The 22761-nt window shown below is 42.7% G+C and overlaps 1 protein-coding gene across 1 annotated transcript in view; it reads right to left on the bottom strand.

The window, feature by feature from the left end:
- Window positions 1–358: 358 nt before the first annotated feature.
- The window catches only part of PRKCH (protein kinase C eta), a gene marked incomplete at both ends in the record, with an annotated part of 198835 nt that continues 176432 nt past the window's right edge, over window positions 359–22761 (bottom strand). The window contains 4 exons of the mRNA XM_084241421.1: window positions 359–505; window positions 1826–1969; window positions 20672–20860; window positions 21428–21566. Coding sequence (XP_084097547.1) covers window positions 359–505; window positions 1826–1969; window positions 20672–20860; window positions 21428–21566 — 619 coding nt within the window. The remainder of the gene's footprint in view (window positions 506–1825; window positions 1970–20671; window positions 20861–21427; window positions 21567–22761) is intronic.

The raw sequence follows: 22761 nt of genomic DNA, 5'->3' as shown, positions 1-22761 counted from the left end.
TACAAAGTTTTGATTTGTCTCTTTAGTAAAAAGCCTGTTTGGCTCAGAATTTCTAGGATCTAGTTTTGTTCTTCACATCTTTCTTCTATCCTTTTGGTGCCTGTCAATATCCTAAGTCAGAAACGCCTAGGTTGAGCAGTACATTCCTTCATGAAGTCTCACTTCGGTATCAACTACTTCCAGTGCCATGCTGCTCACGATTTGAAATAGTTGATGTCATGAAGTTCTGTCCTTCAGAGTTTTCCATCTGCTCCCTGAAGGTAAGGGTCTTGTTCCAAGGCTGATGTTTGGGAGTTCCCCGCAAAGGAAAATCTCTGGCCCCTTTTGATTCTCATAACACCTCTCATTCCTCATACGGCTATGGTTGTAATTCTGGAGACACAAAGGAAAAGTTTCTAAACTCATCCTGGTTAATCATAGGGAGATGTCCCTCATCAATGGGAGTTAAGACTGGCTCTTCCTTTATGAAGTCAGGGTCAAAGTTACTGACATCTTCTCGGGATTTCTGTAAAAAAGAAAACAAGGGTCACACTTTCTGTAAGACTTAGCCCATTCCAGTGAGTTCGGAGAACTTCTCTGCAGCTTGTTCAGAAGCTTTTATTTTCTTAGAGTTATGAGTAAACGGCATGTTTTCATAATTCTGCATTGCGAATTATTATGGAATCTGGTAACCAACAATTCACTAGTTCCACAAAAATCCTGTAGAGCAGGCCAGCCACAGACTGAAGACGAAGGCTCTGGTCAGCTGCAGCAGCCAGCTCGCTCACCCTTGACACTCTACACTCACTGTCAGTAGAGGCTGAGTTTACACTTGCCCCACCTGTTGTTCATATCCAGGTTGACATGATTGAAGAGGTTTTCTGAAACACTTCTTGGAAACCCTGAGTTTAGGAAACAAGTCGCTCCCAATTTACTCACCAGATTCCTGACACTGTCTGGCAAAGCTTTCCCTAATCCCAGAAGAGCTGGCAAGGGGGTTCCAATGGAAGGAAATGGCTTTACAATAGGCTTTTACCGGCGCCTCATGTCCAACCTCGCAGGCGAAGATGGGCCAGGCTAGCTGTATGGGAGTGCTGCGTGCTTTACATCTGTAGATGCTAATGCTGAAAAGATCACTTCTGCCAGTGTCATGCAGCTCTTCCTTCTCTTGCCTCAGTGAAGGATACTTCACTCTCCATCTCTGCTGTACCCATTGGCCCCCTAACTCTGGGTCTGCTGTCAGACCAGCTTCTCTGGCCTCCCAGTGTGGATCTCCTGACTCAGAGATGAGAAGGGGCTCAACTCTCAGACCGTGATCACCCTCAGGAAAGTGACCCCACGAGGCTGCCTCATGGGAAGAGGTGCCAGGAACATGGAGTCGTCTGAGCTCTGTGCTGCAGCAGCTGTGACCTGTGCTCTCCAAGCCCAGGAGTCAGGCTCCGTGAGATGAGTAACAGTTCATGCCCTTTCTCTACTTTCCCGGAGGCTTGGGGGAAAGCTCCCTAAGAAGTGTGAAGAAATTGGCCAGGCACAATGAATTCTCAGTTAGCCAAACTCTTTTGGGAAAAAGTAGAAAGTTGCAGGCCTCTCAGACCCCAGGAAATTTTAACTTAGTGTAGAAAGTTGCAGGCCTCTCAGACCCCAGGAAATTTTAACTTAGTTAAGGGAGGACGGGGCCAGGGTGAGCGAGAGGTGAAGACTGTGAGAGTAAACTGAGCACATGGAGAGATGCTGCCTCAGCAGCCAGCAGAGAGGCTGCCCTGCAAAGGGTCAGGCTGAACTTTTGGTGGGGGACACTGCAACATTTTAAGAAAGAGGGGAGCGTTGGGATGGCTTAGACACTTACGATTCTGGGTCTGAAAGGTGGTTCCAGTTGGCGATGGTTCAGTTGAGTCCAGTCGATTTCCTTGAAGAAAGGATGTCTCAGGATGGCATGCTCACCGCCCTGACTCAGGCTGCCCAAGCGCATGGTGGGGTTTTTGGTCATGAACTGAGAGGGGGAAACAGAGGCAATCACTCAGTTATACACAGTGTGTCACAAGATGGAAGGCTTCTGCTCTGGCAGAGAAGTAGTGTGAAGTTTTCTGGCTGGTCTTGCTTAACTTGCTGCATTTTCCAGCTAGGGGTACGCGGCCAACATGAATCACCCCTCAAGGGCGCAACTGCCCGTGTTGTCTTTCTGGCCTTCCCCACTTCCGCTTTAGACGTGGCCTCTCTAATAAAGCAGAAGGATCTAGTTCTCTTTTCTGTAAATACCACGTATGTTCCTTTGCTTTCTTAAAGACACCCTTTATGAAACAGTGTGTCGTTCTCCAACTCTGCAGTTGGAGAATGTTGACATCTTAGGAGCCGGAGCACTTTGAGGAACAACAGGGCCGTTTTCTGAGCCATCTGACTAGCCAGTCAGGATTCCTAACAACGCAGAGAGCAGCATGCAAATCATTATTCTGAAGATGGGTGAGAAGCAGCATCACTGGTGAATATTTACTTCAGTGTCTGGCAATAGGGAAAACTAAGTTGACCACTTTTGTTTGTTCTTTCACACAACAAAGATAACCTAATTTTAGGTGAAATGTTTTGCAAGATCCTCCTTTCTCTGCACCCTTTCATTTTGAAATGTTTAATGACTAAGACTCTGTAAACTACCAAAAAATTAAAATAAACACTGCCACATATTCAAACAATCTGTGTATATAAATTCTCTATAATCATTTGGGGAATTTCCCTGGGACTGAGCTCCAATCAAGATGTTTTGGGTTAACTTCACTTTTACAAAATGGTCAATAAAGATTTTCTGCTCATATCATCGCAAGGACTATTCCAGGATAATTCACTTTTCATGGCCAGAATGTGATTTTCAATTTCAAAGACATTCAATTTAATTTCCCATTTATCAATAGAAAGTTCCCTTGGAGAAAAAAAGTTTTATTTGGGTTTTCATTTCAAATCAAGTTACATTTAAACAAATTTCCAACAACTTATAGTCTCCAAAGCCCCTCTGCTATGCTGTGTTCATAGAAATTACTTTGGAGCAGAATTTCCAGATTAAAAGAAATCTTGTTGAAGGTGCAGGCATGAAAAAAGAGCACAGAGTTTAGAGCTGACCACATGCCACCCAGGGGCCAGAGTGGCAAAGCCTCCATTATTGCTTCAAATGAAAATGATCCTGTGGAGGAAGTGGGAAAACCCCCCTAAGCAAATCTAACAGGCTATACCTCATAAAATGCTTAAACAAAACAAGGCTTCAAAGGGAAGCTAATGAATAATGAAGACACAATGGGGTCATTAAACTTCTCTCTCCTTTTGACAAGGAGTGAAAGACCATAGGGGGTGCAGGATTGGAGGTGGAGCTGAACATAAATAGAACATTCAGAGCTACAGAGGTCCCACTCCAGTCACATACAGTGGTCAACACAGATTTAGAAACTACACATTTCATAGATGAGTGAGTTCTGTAAGTGCTCGTCATCTCTGCTGCTTGGGCTCTCTCTAGAGAAGCCTGTGCAACTCAGAAGAGGGGACACACACACACACACACACACACACACACACACACACACACACACACACACACACATATATATATATATACACACATATATATATATTTTAAAGATTTATTTATTTATGCATACAAGAACTTGGCCAGAGGTATTCACCTGAGACAGAGTGGTGAGGGGATTCACCTGAGACAGAGTGGGGAGCAAAACAGGCAGACTGACCGAAGTACACTGCTGAGAGGCGCAGTGGGCGAGACAGGAGAGGTCTGCTGCGCCATGTGGGTAGCTCCCTGGCTGAGGATCAAACTCGTGCTGCAGTGGCTGCCAATAGCTTCATAGGTTGTATCTTAATCCCTTGTGCCACCAGGGAGGCCCAGGGAAAATATATATTTTTTTAAAAAAGGAGATTCTCTCCTTAGGAAAGTCAATGGGACACAATTCCTGATGGAATAGCAGTGTGCAGGTTAAATGCTAATTAACAAAAACCAATGCTGCAAAAACTAAGGATACAAGGATGGCAGAACAGGCCCAGATGGCTTGTGGGAAATTCCCAAGCCTGCCAATGATGTGAGCAGAGGACATCTTGTGAATGTGTGGGTACAACTCGTTCTTCTGAACAAGAGGAATAGTTGTAGGGCTCTGGATGCCAGGGTGGCAGAAGCCCTGGTGTCCAAGAGACCTTGCCCGTTCTTCTTGGCCCTTGGCACTGAATCTAAGCTTCCAAGGGGCACTGAGGAAAGGCATTGTCCAAAGAAAAGCTCAAATCACAGCTGTTCCTTTTTTAAAAACTGCATCCCTGGAAATGGAGACAGCTAGTGAAATAACCCTTTCACTAGCTTTGATACTTTTTCTTAAGTCCTGATAAATCCTTTAAGTTTGTTTTAACTTCTATTTTATTGTGGTAAGATATATTCAATATATAACATAAAATTTGCCATTTTAATCATTTTAATTGTAGATTTGGCTTAAAACATATTATTTTACAATCATCACCATAACAAAATATATGTATTTATAATATTTTTGACTATAGTTCTGAAGCTCTACATTCCATTCCATGATTACATAGTCTTATAACTAGAACTTTGTATACCTCCACCACCAGCAGCCACCAACTTGTTCTCTCTCTTTTTTTAATGGGTTTTGGTTGGTTGTTTGCTTATTAGATTCCACATATAAGTGAAATGGTATGATATATCTTTCTCTGATTTATTTCACTTAGTATTGTGATACCCACAATGTCCATCTATGTTGTCACAGATGGAAGCTGAAATCCATTCTTTTCCATGCAATTGTAATGGAATTTTTTAAAAATTTCTTTCAGATAGTTTGTTGTTATTGTAGAGAAGTACAAATACCTTTTGTATATTGATTTCGTACTCCACAGCTTCACTGAGTTTATTAGATCTAACAGTTTTCAGTGGAATCTTTTGGGTTTTCTCTGTATGAAATCATGTCATCCACAGTGACAGTTTTATTTCTTTCAGTTTGCATGCCCTTTATTTAATTTTCCTGCCTAATTGCTCTGGTAAAGGAATTCAAATACTACGTTGAATAAAAGTGGAAGAATGAGCATACTTGTCTCATTCCTGATCTTACAGGAAAAAGCTTCCACCTCCTCATTGTGGGATATGATGTTAGATGTAGACTTGCCATGTGGTCTTTATTATGTTGAGGTACATTTCAATCTATACCCATTTTGTGGAGGATTTTTTTAATCACATACAGGTTGAATTTTGTAAAATGCTTTTTTTCTGTATGTATTGAGAACTAGCATTTTTATTCATTTTACTAATATAGTATATAACATTGATTCATGGATGTTGAGTTATCGTTTCATCTCCTGGAGTAAGTCCCACTTGATCATGATGTATGATCCTCTTAATGTATTGTTGAATTTGGTTTGATAATATTTTGTTAGATGCAAAATTGTATGTTCATCAGTGATACTTATCTGTAATTTCCTTTTTTTGTGATGTCCTTGCTTGGTTTTGGTAACAGGGTAATGATGACCTCATAAAATTAGTTTGGAAGCATTCCCTCCTCTAATTTTTCAGAAGAATGGAGAAGGACAGGAATTAAATCTTCTTTGAACATTTGACAGACTTGCCCAGGAAAGCTGTCTGGCCCTGGACTTTGTTTGTTGAGCAGTTTTTGATTACTGAGTCAACCCCCTTATTAGTAATTAGTCTGCAGAGATTTTCTATTTTTTCATGATTCAATCTGGAAAGATTGTATGATTCTAAGTATTTATACATTTCTTCTAGTCCAATTTGTTGGTGTGTAGATGTTCATAGTAATTTCTTTCTGCTTTTGTGTCCATTCTTTTTTTAGTTAAAGGCTCATTTCTATTTTTTCAAAGCTTCAGTTTTTAGTCTCACATTTATTTCTATTCTGATTTTTTATTTCTTCCTTCTATATACTTTGGTGTGTGTCCATTTTTTCTAATAGCTTTAGGTATAAAGTTAGATTATTTGAGATTTGTCTTGCTTCTTAAGATGATGGTTCTACAAATTACTTTTGCTACATCCCCTTTTCATTTTTGAAAGTATTAATTTCTTAATATAAGCATATCATAAATTACATAAAAATATTTAATTATAAAAAGAGGTATTTTAAAATTTCTTCTTTGATTTCTTTGTTGACCCAATAGTGGTTCAGTACTATGTTGTATTGTCCTCACAAATTTGTGATTTTTGCAGTGGTCATTTTATAATTGATTTCTAGTTTTATAACACTGTGGTCAGAAAACATGTTTATTTTTAATCTTCTTAAATTTTTTGAGACTTTTATGGTTTATTGTGATCCACCCCACACATTCTTCCATGTGTAAAGAATGTATATTCTCTTTTTTGGTTGGGATGTTCCGTCAAGACTACTTGGTCTAATGTGTCCTTGTTTCCTTGTTGATTTTTCCTGTAGGTTATTTATCCACTGATGTTAGTAAGGTATTATAGTCCCCTACTTCTATTGTATTACTGAGTTTTAATGTTTTCGGCCCCTCAGATACAGACATCCACCATTTGAAAAAATGTTTATTTCAATTTTCGAAGGCCAACTATATGCAAGACAGCACATGAGGTTTTCTGGAGATACCCAGATAAGGACAGTATTTCCCCTGATCAACAGATGGCGGGGATTGGTGGAGAGGGTGGTAGAAGGAAAGCAAGTATTATTTTTTGTACACCATGGCTGAATGACATGAAAGGAGGCAAAGCAAAGTGTGTGTGTGTCGGGGGGCGGGGGGGGGAGACTGGGCAAATGCACCGGGGCAAGAAGGCGAGCAACAATCTCAACAAAGAGATGGTATTTGGTGAGAGAGGTGGTAGATCAATATAATTAAAGTAGGTATGAAGGAACAACAGTCGTGCCTGACAAATGCACACAAGCATTTATTTGTTTGTAGAGGAGAATAGAGCATGGATATGGGGGTAGCCAGAAGAATCCCTCAAAAGTATATGAAGAGGCAAATGAAAAGTGTGATGTCATGATTCAGGAGATGACCTAGGCAGTGTGGTGAGCGAGTTTCTGGTGGAGAGGTCAGCGAATGGTGGCAGAGATTGGTGTTCACCAAGATTAGTGAACAGTTAGGAGGTTGACACAATAGCTAAGAAGACATGACAATTCAGAAACTAGAAGAGTTTCTGGTTAGTTGGAGAGAGAAGTTGAGAGTTAGTCCTAAAATGTTTATAGGAAGAATGAACACAAGTCACGCTACCTGAAGCTGGGATAAAGGAATAGGAGTGAGAACAGGGCACAGGGTCTTCTCTGGCTGTTAAGTGGTGGTGTTGGTTAATGGAGACAGGTAACAAAAGAGGGCAACAGATTATCATTGGTAGTACTAGTGCAACAGTGAGGTGGCAAGAGCAGTAACAGCAGTGCAGAAACACCTTGTTTTATCACAGATACTGTGCTTTTTTTTACAAGACCCTCCATGGGCAAAAAGATTATAACTTGCCAAGGGCACAGATAAAGTTAGTATTTTTTTGCCAAAGGCACATATAAAGTTAGCAACATTTTTAAATTAAGGAATATGAATTAGTCATAATGGCATATCACACTTAATAGACTACATTATAGCATAATCATAACTTCTATATGTACCAGGAAACCAAAAAATTTGTGACTTGCTCTATTGAGATACTTGCTAGACTGCAGTGGTATAGAACTGAACCCGCACTATCTCTGAAGTGTATGACTGTCAGGGAATGAAAACAAAACAAATTCTAATGTTTCCTGAGTTTGGGGGGGGTGGGGGGGAGTAATGAGCTCAGCTTTGCATCACGGTGTGTAGACATTCACATGGAGATGACCAGCCCATGTAAACCTGGGGCGCAGGTCAAGGTTAGAAATCTAACTCAGAGACATCAGCATTTGGTGACAAGGTGAGAAGAAGCTGCAAGGGGAGGTAAGACTGCCGAGAAACAGGGCTGAGACCAGCACAGGCACATTTGGCCTACATAGAGTATTATAAATTTATTTCATTTACTTGTTAAGAAAGTCACGTTTTTCAACTTTCTTGGAAAATGATATTCTGGAGCACTGGGCCTGCCCAGTTGCTGAGCAGCAGCTGCCTCTCTGCAGGCTTAGGCCCTGGCAGTCATGTGTCCCATCCCTCCAGGGCCTCCTGACATCATGAGAAGAAAGCCAGAGTGGCAGGAGGAAGGGCTCATGAAGAAGACAGGAGGATAAGTATGTTGAACCAGGACAGGGACTATACCAAGAAGGAGGAGGGGGCCATCGGCAGTACTAAGAAGTGAAATGTTTGGGTGACAACCCCATTTTCAGAGAGGGAAGAGGGTAGTTAGGGAACATTAAACATTAGTCCAGGTCTGAAATCATTCATAGTGCAATGGGTGGAGATGTGTAGGGTAGGGGGGGGCAGATGGTGCTTGCTGCCTAGGCCAGGCCTCTCCTTAAACACCCGCTTCCTGCTGTTGTGAATGGTGATGGCATGATCCTTTTGCAGAAGATAGCCTCTACTTGCCACCGTACCTACTGGGATCCACATGCTAAACAAGTTAGTGACAGTGCTGTTTAGAGCAATCATTTGTCCATGTCTAAAGTCACACTGGAAACTTGCCTCACCTCAATTGACCTTCTTCCTGACTCTGGTCCAAAGGAGGAAGTCAGCCAAGGAGAAAAATAAAGTGATTTCATGATAGATTCTGGATACATTTACTGAAGGAAACAGAATGTTTTCTAGAGTCAATAAAAGTACTTTATAGATGGCAAAGTAAGAGTGAGGAGGTCAGGGTGGAAAATTTGATTCTATCCCAAAATAAGACTCAAGTAAACTGGCAAGCAGGGCCTGGGGAGGTGTCAGGAATTCATGGACTCATTTCATATTCCCCAACTTGGCTCATATTCCCCAACATGGAATTTAACTAGAGGACACTGAAGGAATCAAGGCATACCTGCCCTGAGAATGAGCAACGTAGCAGGTCTCTAAGGCTGCAGAGACGGTACCACTGCTGGGCAAAGCCACGAGCCACGAGATCTAATATGAAATGCAACAGATTCAGGCCAGGTTTGCATAAGAATGTCCCATAAGGCCTCCTGCAAGCCAGGGAAAGATATATAAAAGATGTCAAAACCTCCTGTTATGGAAAGCACAGAAGTTAACAGGTAAGGCTGTGCAGTTCAACTACCTGTATGTCAGTTATACCACTGATAATCAGGGTGCCCTTGGAGAGTTTCCTGTACTTCATAAGGTTTTTACAGTGAGATAATCAAATGCCTGACAAACATAAAGCTCTCCACAAATGTTAGTATCCATATCTTGTTAGACACTTGTAGTCCATCCCATTTGACCTGAAGGCAGGGGAATGGACTTTCTAGTTCATTCTCCGAGGGACTGAAATCTGAGGTCACTCCTGACCCTGAAACTCAGCTGGCTCTCCCTGCTATATTTGTTTCACCCTCCCAGGTTCCAATAGAAAGGGTTACCGATAGTCTCAGGAAAATAATTTTTTTTTTTATAGAGGCATGTTTTTTGTTTTTTTTTTAATTTATTTGTTTGTTTTGTTTATACATGCACTGGGTACAGTCAGAGGTACGGGAGGGTGAGAGAATTCACCAGAGCCAGAGCGGGGAACAGAGCAGGCAGAAGGACCCAAGTCCACTGCTGAGGGGAGCAGCGGGCGGCAGGAGAGGTCTGCGCGCCATGCGGGACCCTCCTCCAGTGGCCGGGGAGCAGCCGGGGATCGAACCGGCGCTCAGAGTCCACGGGCAGCTTTGCAACCCAGCGCTCAACCGCTGCGCCACCGGGGAGGCCCAGGAAAATAATTTTTTGAACAGCAAAGATTTCTAAAACAATCTTAAAAACAAGAATACAAATCATGTATCTGCTTTAACAGAAAGGAGATAATGAATGCAAGATGAGGGGCATGAGGGAACCACTTTTGGAAACCCAGGTGAGGTGAGGTACTGCCCATGCTACATCTAATGGGCTCTGTGACACACGAGGCTTGGAGAGTAAGTTTAAACTAACTCTGTGCACTTAAGAGTATTGAGATAATAGGAACTAAATATACCTTGCAATGCATTAAAATGTAGGCAATGGCTAAAAAATATTTTTTCTGTTTTCAAAATATGTCTGATTCATAGGAAGAGGACTAGTTGTCTAAAGAAATCTGCCTAAAAACTGTTTCTTTCAGGAGCAAAATAACACTATTTTTACCTAATAGTTGGATTAGACTGTTGGACAAACAAAATGACCTTCTCCTTTCATTCAATTTCAGACTAAAGGGCAAGAGAGAGTTAGCAGTTAGTGCTGGCAAGCCAAAAGGGGAGGCAGCCACGGCACAGCACATTTCCATCAATATCCCAGGGTGACAAGTCCTAAATGGAAAGAAGGCTTTTTATGGTTCTAGAGAACCCTGGGGACGAAGAGCAGAGAAAGAGAGTAGGACACAGAACAGGGTAGGTTTCATGGCCATGATGGACAACTTCACCTTGGGGGTTGCACCAGTAAGGACCTTGGGGTTGAGAGATACACACTTGCATGTCTTTGTACTGGCTTTAACCACTGTCACTGGTAGAGTCTGACCTACTTACAAAGTCCAGTTGCCAAGCTTCTCCTTTCACACCTCTTCACACTAGCTGTGGTGCTGAGGCACCAACATTCCAGTGGCACCATCCACTCAGGGAGGTGGTAAGAGGGACCAGGGTGAGCAGGGAAGGAGAGAGACACTGGGGCTTTGATTTGGCATTGATAAGCCACTTTCCCATAGAGAAGACAGAGACAGATATTTAACCTGTAATGAGGCAGATAATACTTCACTGGGGGTGGGTGGGAAGCACACACAATGGATTTTTTTAATAGCTTTGGGGAAACCAACGATAATCTTCCCAAGTCCAAGTTATTTTACAGAATGGTATCACTACAGACTATTAGAGCAGTCCAGTTGCTTTAGCTGTTTCAGATTGGATCTGAGTGTAATTTACCAGGCAGAGCTGTAACTACAAAGCTGCACCCCTATAGCAAGGTCCCTGCATTCTCAGGACATAGGGGTCCAGACTGGTTTGGGCAGAGAGAGGGCAAAGAATGGTACAGTTTTTTGTACATGTTATAGCTTAATAGGTGGTAGGTATTACTGTAAGTACATGCTACATACTCTGGTGTTGCATCAGGCATTGACTTAACTGTTTCAGATTCTTTCTATCCCATTTTACAAATTAGGAAACTGAGGAACAGACTGAGCTATAACCGTGGGAATGGTGGAGTTGGGAACTGAACCCAGGTCTGTCTGACACCAGATGTCTTTGGTCTGTCACTGAGCATTCCTCCTCTTGAGGTGAACATCTTCTCATTTGAATTCAAGGACAGTGTGCATGGAACTTGGGCTGACAGGCCAGGGGGAATCCTGGGACACCATCAGGACTTTATCTCAGGAGGATTGTAGAGTGCCTTGTGTGTTTTCTCACACTTCCTTTCCTGGCTCATGTGACATCCTTTTTCTGACTGTAAGGATGGAGAGATGGCTGAGGAACGCGCCCAGAGCAGGTGCTCAGAGAAGGGAGAGTCTTGAAAAGAATCTGAGTAATCCTCCAGTCTTGGTTTTACTTCAACTGGGGTTCTTCATGTGGGAAAAGAAAAGATAGGAGGACACTGCTGACATTTTGAAATAGCTGAAGTGTTGTTGGCCAGAAGGATTAGATGGTTCCAAATGGGAGGAATAAGTTCAAGGAGACCCATATAAGTATAAAGAAAATTAAATACGAGTTACCACTAAGTGAAAGATAGAAGGGGCCTTCTTGGCAGGAACATGACTGTCTTAATGGAAACGTTTGAGGAAGAACATGAATACTGGTCATGGGTGACAGACTACCTGTCCCAGGGAAGGTAAGAGGGGAGACCCAAAGCCTCCATGGGTCATGGCAATAGCAAGAGTCTATAATTTTATGTTCTTTCTCTCTTTGGATTAAACTTCTGGGAGAATTTCAGTGCTCTTAACACTCCATCTTTCCTATGTGTTGTAACCATTACTGTGTCCATCTTAGTAGCTTTACTCAAGTTATTTAACAATGTTGGTTAAAGTAAGATATGAATCTCAGAGATGGAAGTCCAAGTACAGGCACTTATGCCAATGCTAACATTGTTAGTCAATATGCTTTTATTGCTGGCAAACCAATCTCAAGCAGCTCCAGTAACACCCAGTGCTACAGGGAAAGGTGGATCAAATCACTATTGCTACCCAACATACCAAGCTGCACAAGCTACTCTTCAGGTGCAATCCCCCAAAATGTAGCTATTGAAATTAAGTGACCACTTGCATAACATGGATTCCTTGAGGGTATTATACTAAGTGAGAGAAGTCCAACAGAGAAGACAAATACCATGCCATCACCTACACATGAAATCTTAAAACAAAAGTCAGGAAACAGACTGGTGGTTACTGGACGGGTACAAATTTCCAGTTCTAAGTCATGGGGCTCTAGGTGCAGCATGGGGTCCACAGGCAACAAGATCGTATCACAAATTTGGGAAACAGACATATTATGTATGGTGACCATTTCACACTGTATACAAAGGCAAAATTGTTGTTGAACACCTGAAACTAATGTATAGTGCTCTAGGCCAAGTGCACGTCCAGGAGGATCGCCCAGAGGCAGACGCTCCTGCGCCCTTCATTTCCTCCAGGCCAGTGACCCTGAATACACAAACCAAACCTGCACATCAACAGCTAAATACTATTGATCTTTAATGTGGGGAAGGACAAATGAGAACTGTGTCCTACTTCTGTTCACCATAATTTTTCCAGTGTAAGACACAAAGCTCCTACTACACATATTGATTAGCAAACCTCCAACAGAGGAAGTTTCCATGCTTATTTTGCAGACCTCTGATATCCTTATCCTCTTTGCTGAGACTTGCAAATTAAAGAGGTATGTGATATTAATACTCTATTATTTAAAAAAAAAAAAGAAAAGAAAAACAGGGTCTTCCTGGTGGCGCAGTGGGTTGAGCAAAGCGCTGTGAAGTTGTCCGCAGCCTCTGCAGCACGGGTTTGATTCTCAGCCGGTCAAGGAGATGCCCACATGGTGCAGCAGAAACCTCTCTTGCCTCGCCTGCTGCTCCACTCAGCAGTGTTTTCCGTCATCTGCCTGTTCTGCTCCCTGCTCTGTCTCTGGCGAATTTTCTCACCCTCCCGCACCTCTGGCCTATACCCCAGCTCTTGTATAAATAAATCTTTAAAACAAACAAAAAAAAATCCTTCATATTTTTTAGCTACAAATAAGACATTAGAATCTCTAACCTTAGAAATCTTACAATCCAAGAGGAGAAAGGAAGTTGAGAACAATAACTTTAACAAAATAATATTAAAAACACCAAATATGAAGTCACTGGGGCAATCTACACTAGTGTTTTTGTTTTCTGCCAACACTAGTCCTGACCTGTCTGAGTATATGGTGCATTTCTGAAAGGAGTTAATTGTACTAGGAGCTTTAGTAAAAGACCTGGGGAGTAGCTCCATTACCTTATGTTGGAACTCCAGGCTGCATGTTAAGCATCCTTCTCCTTAAAGGATTTTTCAGTAACTTGAAAAATCAGCTCTAAGGGTCCAGGGTGGGTCCTCTGCAGTACCCCTACTTCTAACCTTTGGATGCGACTCAGTCCTGCTCCAATCAACTGCCTGCTGACAGTTGTAGGACCTACTCCTGGCTGAAAAGAGGCCTCAGAATTACCTGCTATTCCCCTTTCATGTGTAGAAGAGGCAAATAGGCCTCCTGCAGAAAAGGCACAGATGATGAAATCTCATAGGTCTGATGAAAGACAAACCCCCACACATACACACTTCAATTTCCATAGTTTAGGAACAAAGGCATTCTGAGGCCAAGTTTACAATGGCTCCTGAGCTGACACAGGTGACTCAGGAGAACGTGCCACCTCCTCTCAGCATCTATTTAACCCAGTGACCTGTGTGAGCTCAGCGGCAAGGGTGCTGACTTCACCTGAGTCAGCACTGTGCCAGGTGATCTCTCACAGGAGATGATTTAGCACAAAGAAGCACTCACCTCGGAGAGAAGCCATCCCCTCCCTAAATTCTGTGGACTTGTGAGGTGTTTCCTCACAAGTATCCTGGAGCTAGCTGAGGGCAAACTCTGCCGAAGGGCTAAGAAAATTGTTTTGTCATATCAGCATTTGGGGCTAATTTGGCGCCATCTTAGGAAATTTGGTCACATAGTAGCCAAGAGAAAATGCATTTATTACAAACCAAGTAAAAAATATTAAATATTTAAGGTTAGCGATGTGGGAAGCCTATTATGTGTTCTTTACACAAGTGTGTATCTCCATTTATCTTTTCTGGGTTAGCTTTCCTAATTTATTCTCGGGACAGGTAGAGACGAGAAATGAGCTACAAATGGGCAAGTAGAAAAACAGTCCTTCCATGCGTGTTTTAGGTGCATATCATGGTTATTTATTTTTTTTAATAGAGGCATGTTTTATTTATTTGTTTGTTTGTTTGTTTTGTTTATACATGCATTGGGTACAGTCAGAAGCGCGGGAGGGTGAGAGAATTCACCAGAGCCAGAGCGGGGAGCAGAGCAGGCAGAAGGACCGAAGTACACTGCTGAGGGGAGCAGTGGGCGGCAGGAGAGGTCTGTGCGCCATGCGGGACCCTCCTCAGTTGGCCGGGGAGCAGCCGGGGATCGAACCTGTGCCGCAGAGGCCACGGGCAGCTTCGCAACCCAGCGCTCAACTGCTGCGCCACCGGGGAGGTCCGTACCATGGTTATTTTTAATTGTAAGGATCACTGGTTTAATGATTTAGGATTTTTTTTTTTTTCAGGTAGAAGTCCTGGGCTAAAAATACATATGCTCCAACTCTCCCTCTTCCCGAGTCAGTACTCCCACAAGCAGTAAGTCCTCTATCTAAGTTCTATGGGATCTGTGGACATCCAACCCAAAGACCTCCACGTATGTAATTGTGGAAGTCAAGGTGATGATGTGAAGTGGTTGGGTAGAAAGTAACCCTGACTTAGGAGCCACACAGGGTAAGGTGTGGGCGTCCCTCCTGTTCAACCTCTCGCTTCCTGTAGAATGCTGGACAATGTGCCAAATTCAGGGGATTCACTAACACTATTTCTATCATCTGAAGCCCTTGGGTCTTTGACTATGTTCTAAATGGGTAGCCTGTTTCTACGTGTATGGAATCATGATTTAGAAGGAAGAAGGAATTCAGAAGCCATCTTCCTTTTGAAGAAAATAAAAAAGGGCAAGTAAAATATCGAGGAGACCCTCATGTTCACTGTGGCATTATATGCAATAGCCAAGACCTCATAAAGATGTGTGTGTGTGTGCACATGCATGCATGTGTGTGCACACACATGATGGAATACTAATCAGTTATTTTTTATAAACCCCACCATTTGCAATGTGAATCGACAGAGTATTATGCTTAGTAAAATAATTCAGATGGAAAAAGACAAACACCTTATGATTTCAGTTATGTAACACATAAAGAAACAAATGAATAAAACAAAAATAAGTTTTTACACTATAGGACCAAGTTAGTGGTTACCAGAAGGGAGAAGAGATGTGGTTTGGGTAAGAGGGGCCAATCGTATGGTGAAGGATGGATTAGAATTCTAGTGGGGAACACAATGCAGTATAGACATATGTTGATTTATAATAATGCACACCTGGAACTTATGTAATATAATGTTACTTCAATTAAAAACACACTCTCTCTCTCTCTCTCTCTCTCGGCCTTGACCATAAAAAAGTCCAGCAGGCACCAGTTCCCAGAATTGGTGTTCTGACCTATGTTCCAAAGAAAAGATGATCAGGAAATCGCAGGAAGTCAAGTAGGGGTGACCCACCATGTGAAGCGGTGGTGAGAGCGGATGTGAAGGGCTGGCCCAGAAATCTCAGCCTTTCCTGCATCTCTGGCGGGAAAGGGCAGAACCAGTCTGGTGGGAACAATCACTCAGGGTCACAAAGGCAGCAGTTTGGGGGCAGAACTCACCAATGAGAAATCTTTCCTTTTCTGTTCTGTTAAAATACCCTTCTTGGGGCCTCCTCGGTGGCACAGCGGTTGAGCCCTGGGTTGCAAAGCTGCCCGCAGCCTCTGCAGCACCGGTTCGATCCCCGGCCACCAGGTGAGGGTCCTACATGGTACGCAGACCTCTCCTGCCGCCCGCTGCTCCCCTCAGCAGTGTACTTCGGTCCTTCTGCCTGTTCTGTTCCCTGCTCTGGCTCTGGTGAATCCTCTCACCCTCCCACGCTTCTGACTGTACCCAGGGCTTGTATAAATAAACAAATAAATAAATCTTTAAAGTTATTGTGTTTAAAAAAAAATACCCTTCTTGGGGGTAAACTTAAGTCCGCAACTTAGAAGTTGGGGGACATTTCTTGAGAAGGTAAGGAGACTGTTCATGGATGTTTCGCGCCACAAAACCCTAGAAAAAGTCCTGATGGCTGTTTTTAAAGTAACGTACCTCTCCTTGACCTGGAATGGTACACCAAGATGAAAACTTAATTAAGAGTCATTAAAACGTTTTCTGCTAACTCCTGGCACACACTCCTCAAGGCCTTGGTTGTCAGCCCTAGACCATTTGTTCCTTCTTAGAACCACTCAAAAGGTACTGCAGGCACCAGTAAGTTACACTGCTTAACCACTGGCCTATTTCACCTCAAGTAAAACGTGCAGATTCAGATGTTCACACTGAAATCACCCCTTCCTAACCCTCTTACTGGCTCTTCTTCCCCTTAAACACTGAGGTGCCCAGATCCCACCCCCTATCTTCCTTTCACCCTCATCCCTACTCCCATTCTCACTCTCCTGCGACAGCGAGCATCTCTAACCTCTCTCCTGAATTCCACACCCATGAAGTCAACTGCAAGGCATACACTACTTTCTGAATGTCTCCCTGACCCTTCAAAGTTCACACACCCTAAAATCATCCTTCGCTGCATATCTCACACTCTAATAGTACAGAAATGGTAACGGCAGCTCTTTGCAAATGCACATTTCTTGTCACCTCTGAAGCTCTATACAAGCTATTTCCTCTGCCTAAATACTCTTCTCCCCTTTGTCGACCCTTTGTTGTTCCTTCATGCCCAGCTTAAATGCCACTTCTTCCTCTTGTCCTTTTGTTTCCTTCCCTGTCCTTGGCCCTTGAGAGGGTCATTCATTCCTCCTTGACAGTGAGCTAAGTGTTCATTTACATGTTCCTTTCCCACCCTGAATAACACAAGAGACCTCATCTTTTCATCTTTGTATCTGGGACACTTAGCACAGGTCAAGCAAAGGGAAAGCATCTGACAAGTATTTGCTGAGTTGAACTGTAAAGGAATTTTAATTTCCTCATCTATCAGTTTCTCCTTCCAGCATCACAGATGCATCTTTGGTGAATAATAATTATTTCTGATATTGTGACATTATTCAAATGAGCAACTTTTAAAAATAACATGGAAACTGATTATCATAATCATATGTTTTTTTTAATCTCACTAAGCATCCTTATCTTTTTTTTTTTTTAAGATTTATTTATTTATTTATACAAGTACTGGGTACAATCAGAAGCGTGGATGGGTGAGAGAATTCACCAGACAGAGCGGGGAACAGAACAGGCAGACTGACGAAATACACTGCTGATGGGAGCAGTGGACATGGCAGGAGAGGTCTGCACGCCATGTGGGACCCTCGCTGGTGGCTGGGGATCAAACTGGAGCTGCAGAGACTGTGGGCAGCTTCGCAGCCCAGCGTTCAACCACTGCGCCACCGGGGAGGCCCCATAATCATATCTTATGTTACTTGATTTATGCTGCTATGTGGGTAGGAAATATATAGCACTCTGGTGTGCCCTCCCATTGCTGGTGTTTCTGTCACATCAGAATAATTTGGATGCTAAAAATGTGGGGTTCTGAGGGTAAAAGTCACTTGTTAATGGGAAGTAGGAGAAAAATGGGGAAAGGCAAGATGTTGTCTAGCTCAGAACCCTAAACTGGGAGTCAGGAAAATCTGTATTTTGTTCCCAGGGTTTCTGTTTTCTGATTTTGTTTTTTAATTGTGATATAAGATAGAGAACATAAAATTTATCTTAGCCATTTTTAAGGGTCCAGTTCAATGACAATAAATACATTCAGGTGTCTGTGCAGCTGTCCCCACCAGCTATATCCAGAACATTTCTCGTTTTCCAAAACCAACCCCATACCCCTTACACACCCTCTTTCCCCCAGCCTCTGAAAACCACCATTTTACTTTTTGTTCCTATGAATTTGACTATTCTAGAGATCTCATCTAAGTGGAATCATACATGTGAACTTTTGTGTTTGGCTTATTTCATTATACATGTTTTTAGGCTCATCCATATTGTAACATGTATCAGAATTTCCTTTCTATTAAGCCCAATAGTATTCCATTATAGATACATGCCATATTTTCTTTATCTATTATCTGTTGATGGATACTTCCACCCTTTCCATATTATGAATAATGTTGCTATGGACCTTGGCATACAAACATCTGTATTCAAGTCACTTCTTTAGATTCTTTTGGATACATATCCAGAAAAGGAGTTTCTGGATCACATGGTGGTATCATTTTCCTCAAATTTTTTACCATATTATTTCCCAGATTTTATATCCCCACAAGTAATATACAAGGATTCTAATTTGTTTGTTTAAGAAAGGTGCTAAATGGGCCTCCCCCGGTGGCGCAGCAGTTGAGCGCTGGGCTGCGAAGCTGCCCATAACCTCTGCACCGCCAGTTCGATCCCCGGCCACTGGCGAGGGTCTCACATGGCATGCAGACCTCTCTGGCTGCACACATTGCTCCCCTCAGCAGTGTATTTTGTTGGTCTGCCTGTTCTGTATCCAACTCTGGCTCTGGTGAATTCTCTCACCCTCCCGTGCTTCTGACCATACCCAGTGCATGTATAAATAAATAAATAAATCTTTAAAAAAAAAAAAAAGAAAGGTGCTAAATGGCCTTTAGTGAGTCATAATTTCTTTGGGCCTCAGTTTCCTTACCTATAAAATGAAAATATTGTAATGGATAATCTTTAAGGTTTCTTCCAGCAATAAATTATTATATTGGTCTAATTAAATCAAACTGCAATTAGAGCTGGAAAGTAGTCAGCAAAATCAGTTGGGGCAAATCTAGGTGAGCACACTTCCTTTCCAGAAGTTAAGAAACGTCAGGACACAAATCCACAGACAAGTCCTTCCCCTGATTTCTTGTTCACAAATTAAAAAAGCCATATTCTTCATTTCTTCAGTCTAAAATTTTCTACTAAATATACAAAATGTTCTTATGAAAACATGCTAGACAAGAGACATTTGGCAGAATTCAAATGTACTTCACTTTAATTCTATATGAAATTAGTGTTTCCTCACTATCAGGAGATAATTGGCACTTGAACTTGAGAATCAAGTTATGTTTTCTGTTTTCTGTTGCCTAAGAAGGCTTTCTATGATTATCTCTCTTTTTGTGATGTGGAGAACTGTCAGGGGCAATCGTGCCTTTAGCCCTAGTACACAGAGATCCACAGATAAAATGTTCGTGAAATGGCACTGACTGTATGACTAGAGATTGCTACAGAGAGAAATCTTTCACCAAAACCTACTCAAATTTAGTGTTTTTGTCTCAAGACACAGAAAAGGATAGGATTCAGAGAAAGTAATTCTTAACCCTAGAAACTATCCAACAGAAAGTGTATTGTTCTGATTTTCCCTTCTTGAAGAGCTGAACTTTTGTTTATTTCTATCCCCCCTGCACATACAATAGGTGATAACATATGATTTTCAAATTCAACCAGTATGGTTACAAATTACATGGGCTTTCTTCTTTTCAACATAAAAGCATCAAATTCATGTTTCTTCCTCACTTCAAATAAGGCTTCTAGCAATATGCCTTAAATGCATGCCAAAAAGATTTTTCAACATCATACACTACCACACTACACCTGCTATCTGGTTTGTAGATGGGTAACATGAAGCAAAAGAATTCAGCAGAGGCTTGGGAGATCTCCCTCCTCCTCTCCCAGCACAAAGGGAAAGGCCCTTCCTCCTGATTCTTTGACTTCACTGATAGCAATGCAATATGGTAACAAGCTGAGAACAGTGTTTACCAACACCCTGGTGTCTCCTAACTGTATGAAGCAGTCATATCATTTCACATATATTAAAGCCACAAGCGCTAGAAATAAAGTAAGTCCTCACCTAACATCTATGACATGTTCCTGGCAACTAAAATGCCAGCAAACACACAAGAAGCCCAAGGTGGTTTACAGGAAGTCAAAAGCTGGCTGGATAAGCCAACTGACGGATTTCAGAGGAGGCAAAGTAAGAAGTGCTTTGTGCATCTGATTAACTTTATATAAAACATCACAATGTATAATGAAAAAAACCAGGTCTTTGAATAATATTTCCGTCAATGTCAGTCATGACTTTTTTCCCTCATCAATATTCTAACAAAACAATGTTGAATGAACTGATGTAATGTGAGCACCTACTGTGTTTGGTATTTGGCAAAGAAAGCTTTGAATTGCTATCACAATTAGTTCCAGAAATAACCATTGTGCAAGAGAAGAAAATTGCCCAAGAGAACGTTATTCTTTGATTTTACAGATTAAAACACAAATTTCTGATAGGGCTATGAGCTATGTGGTGGGAGCAAATACAAGAAGCCCTAGAGGGTTTACAGGAGGTTAAGAGGCGGCTGGATAAGCCAAACTTACGGATTTCAGGATGCCGGTGGCATCTTCGTGGAGCCATGTGGGGTAGACCACCTCATCGTTCAGGATGGCCTCAAAGAGGTCATCTTCATTCTCGGCCTCAAAGGGTGCATGGCCACACAGCATCTCATACAGCAGCACACCCATTGCCCACCAGTCCACTGCCGGCCCGTAGAGCATCTCCTGGAGGATCTGTGCAGTGGAGGCAAAGTGAGAAGTGCTCTGAGTATCTGATTAACAAACGTGTCCTAGGGACTAAGGAAAATGATGGGTCAGGGAATAAAATTTTGAAAAAAGGAATTTTCTGTGCTAGCTTGGGTATCCCATTCCATTTCTAAAGCGTGGTCTCTTTTCCCTGTGATCAACCCAGAGGCCTTCTATGGCCTGCTTAGGCCAAACTAATGGCCTGTGCAGATCCCAAAGAGAAGGGCTTCTGTAATTACATCCATGCAGACGAGAGAGGTGGTTGGACTCGCTCATTTGTGAGCAGAGACAAAGAGGAAAAGAAATTAAGCCTCATTCAGGACAGAAACCTAAGGGAACTGCAAAGTTTACAAAAAGTTTTAACTCAAATTCTTATTTAGTGGAACCTAGGACATTTCCTGCCAGCAATCACCCAACGAGTCATAAAGGAGTTTGGTGGTGTCAGCTTTCAACGCCATGCACACAGCTGCCACATGAGAAAGCAGCCTGTGGCAGCTCTGATTGGGGTTACTGAAGAACTGGGGTTTCCAAGGCAGCTCCAGTGGGGGCGCTCACCTCTGGAGCAATGTAGTCAGGCGTGCCGCAGAAGGTTGCTGTGGTGATTCCATTACAGATCCCTTCCTTGCACATTCCAAAGTCGGCCAGTTTACAGTGACCCTCGTGGTCCAGCAGTACATTGTCCAGTTTCAGATCCCTGGAAAATAGAAAAAGCAGCGCATGGCAGGGGAGCCCAGCCCTTCCCCAGACAGGCTGGCCCACAGGTAGGTGATCAGACCACGGGGTCTGCACACACTTCAAAAGAAACAGACTTATGGTTATTCAGATGAAAAATTTAGATTGACTCTTTAAAATTTGCCTCATGGCTCCCAGATGATGGTTCCATCCAAACGGGTTAACCACGTATACACGTGTCAGCTGTCCTTCAGCTACTGAGGGTCCAGGCGTGGGCCCATAAAGCCTACCCCCATGTCCACTATCCTCCATCCTGCCATCTCTCTCTTCCCACTGGAATTCAGTTTGTAGACATCGATGAAGTAAATAGTCACTGTGTGCCAGGGACTGTGATAGGAGCAAGACTACAAATGGTCTTTATCCTCAAGGAACTCATAGCGTAACTGGGAGGTGAATATTCACTAGACTATATGCTCCATGAAGGCAAGATCATGTTGATTTGTTTGCCATTGTGGCTAGCATAGAGCAATTAATAAATGTTCAAAATAGACAGACACACACACACACACACACACACACACACACCACCCCCCCACCCACCCCCGGGAAGGGAGGGGAGAGAGAGAACCATTAATTCCTTCCAGTGGGAGGAGAGAGAAAAGGTTCTACAGTAGAAATAGAAATTGAGCCGGTTCTTAAAACATGAGTCAGTCTTCCAGACGGGGAAGGAATATGAAAAGGTCATCGTGGGCAGATGGCACATAGAGGCAAGGATAGTGATGTGATGTGCAGATGAGCTCAGGACCCCCATGTGGTGCAGCAAGGCTAGAGAAGGGGACCAGCATGGGAACAGTGGGACCATCAAAAATGTCAGGGCTAGAAAGGAACTGAAGGTACCACGCTAAGGAATTTTGGTATTTAGATATCAGGCAAAGGGAACCCACTGAAGCTCTCTAATGAAGGGAGTAGCAGGTTCCCAGCTAGACAGAAAAGATCAAGTAGGGGCAGCTGAAACTGCCCAGGGATGTTTCACACCTGAAGTAGGACAGTGACAAATGGAATGAAAAATAAGGGGCCAGTTGGCAGCTCTTTGGTGAAGACACAGGGGATAACAAGGCTGGGGGCTCATTTAGAGAGGGAGACAAAGAGCAAGCAGGTCGATGAGTCCTGGGTTTCTGTCATAAATTTAGTGAGTCAGCGGGGACATTAATAACAAG

The sequence above is a fragment of the Talpa europaea genome (genome assembly GCF_964194135.1).
Source record: "Talpa europaea genome assembly, chromosome: 8".
In the NCBI taxonomy this organism is placed as follows: Eukaryota; Metazoa; Chordata; class Mammalia; order Eulipotyphla; family Talpidae; genus Talpa; species Talpa europaea.
This window is presented reverse-complemented; position numbering and strand designations above follow the sequence as displayed.